At 64.6% G+C, this 1182-nt stretch overlaps 1 protein-coding gene across 1 annotated transcript in view; it reads right to left on the reverse strand.

Moving 5' to 3' along the window:
- The window catches only part of RAB44 (RAB44, member RAS oncogene family), a gene marked incomplete at both ends in the record, with an annotated part of 11305 nt that overhangs the window by 5376 nt on the left and 4747 nt on the right, over positions 1 to 1182 (reverse strand). The window contains one exon of the mRNA XM_010158313.1: positions 331 to 508. Within this exon, the coding sequence (XP_010156615.1) occupies positions 331 to 508 (178 nt within the window). The remainder of the gene's footprint in view (positions 1 to 330; positions 509 to 1182) is intronic.

Here is a 1182-nt window from a genome sequence, read left to right on the forward strand (position 1 = left end):
GGCTTTCACCCTCCTCCCATGTCTGCACACCCACACCAGCCCCCTCTCCCTGCCCGAGTCCCGCTCCCTGCGGATCAAGCTCAGGCTCGTGTGTCCGCTCATGCTCATCCTGCCCTCGTGCCCCATCCTCAGCATCCTCCATGAGATGTTGGGCTGCACCGTCCCCCTGTCCCTGTGAGGTTTCTAGGTTGGCACCCCAAAGCACCTGCGTATCCACCTGGGCATCCTCTGCCTCCATTTCCACTAACTCTGGTTTATCGACCTGATCCAGGGGCTGAACATCTGGAGCCACACCCCATCCCTGCTCTGTCCCCAAGGAGCCAGCCTCACTCAGGGGCTGCAGATCTGCTTCTGGGCCTCCTCCTGGGGTCTGTTTGTGCTCATCCACCTCTGCCATCAGCTGCTCGTTAGCACCAGTGCTCAGGTCCTCCAGCATGTCCAGGCTTTCAGCCTCCTCCCATGGCTGCACACCCACACCAGCCCCCTCTCCCTGCCCGAGTCCCGCTCCCTGCGGATCAAGCTCAGGCTCATGTGTCAGCTCATGCTCCTCCTGCCCTCGTCTCCTCCGTGGGGCGTAGGGCTGCATGACTCTCCCCTTCCTGTGAGGGTTCTGGGCTGGCACCTCCACGCAGCTGCATGTCCCTCCAGGAGTCCTCTGCCTCCACCAGTTCCAGTGCCTGAGTCTCAGCTGGGAACAGCTCACACAGGTCTGGGCTCCCAGCCGGAGTTTCTGCTGGGGAAGGACCCTCACCGTGCACTGCAGCAGCACCCATTTCCTCCCCCAGCCCTAACTCTGGTTTGTCATCCTCCTCCAGAGGTTGCACACCTGGAGCCTCGCTCCCCCCCTGCTTGGTCCCGGGGCAGTCGGCCTTGCTGGGGGGCTGCAGAGCTGCCTCCACCTCTGCAAGCAGCTGCATGTTGGCCTCGCTGCTCCGGGACTCCAGCGGTTGCACATCTGGTGCTGCTCCACCTTCCCACATGACATCCAGTGGCAGCGGCCCCTCTGCACCCACGCTCCCCCCCAGCGCCGTGTCTCCCCTCGCAGACTCACCCGCTGGCCGTGGCTCTGCCCCCCTGGGCTGCGTTACCTCCACCTGCCCTTCCTCGGCCCCGGCTCCGCTGCTCCCTCCCTGCTGAGCTGGGGCTGGCAGCACATCGGCATCCAAGCTCTCTCCCGGGGGC

This window comes from Eurypyga helias, unplaced genomic scaffold (genome assembly GCF_000690775.1).
Source record: "Eurypyga helias isolate BGI_N326 unplaced genomic scaffold, ASM69077v1 scaffold9829, whole genome shotgun sequence".
Classification (NCBI taxonomy): Eukaryota; Metazoa; Chordata; class Aves; order Eurypygiformes; family Eurypygidae; genus Eurypyga; species Eurypyga helias.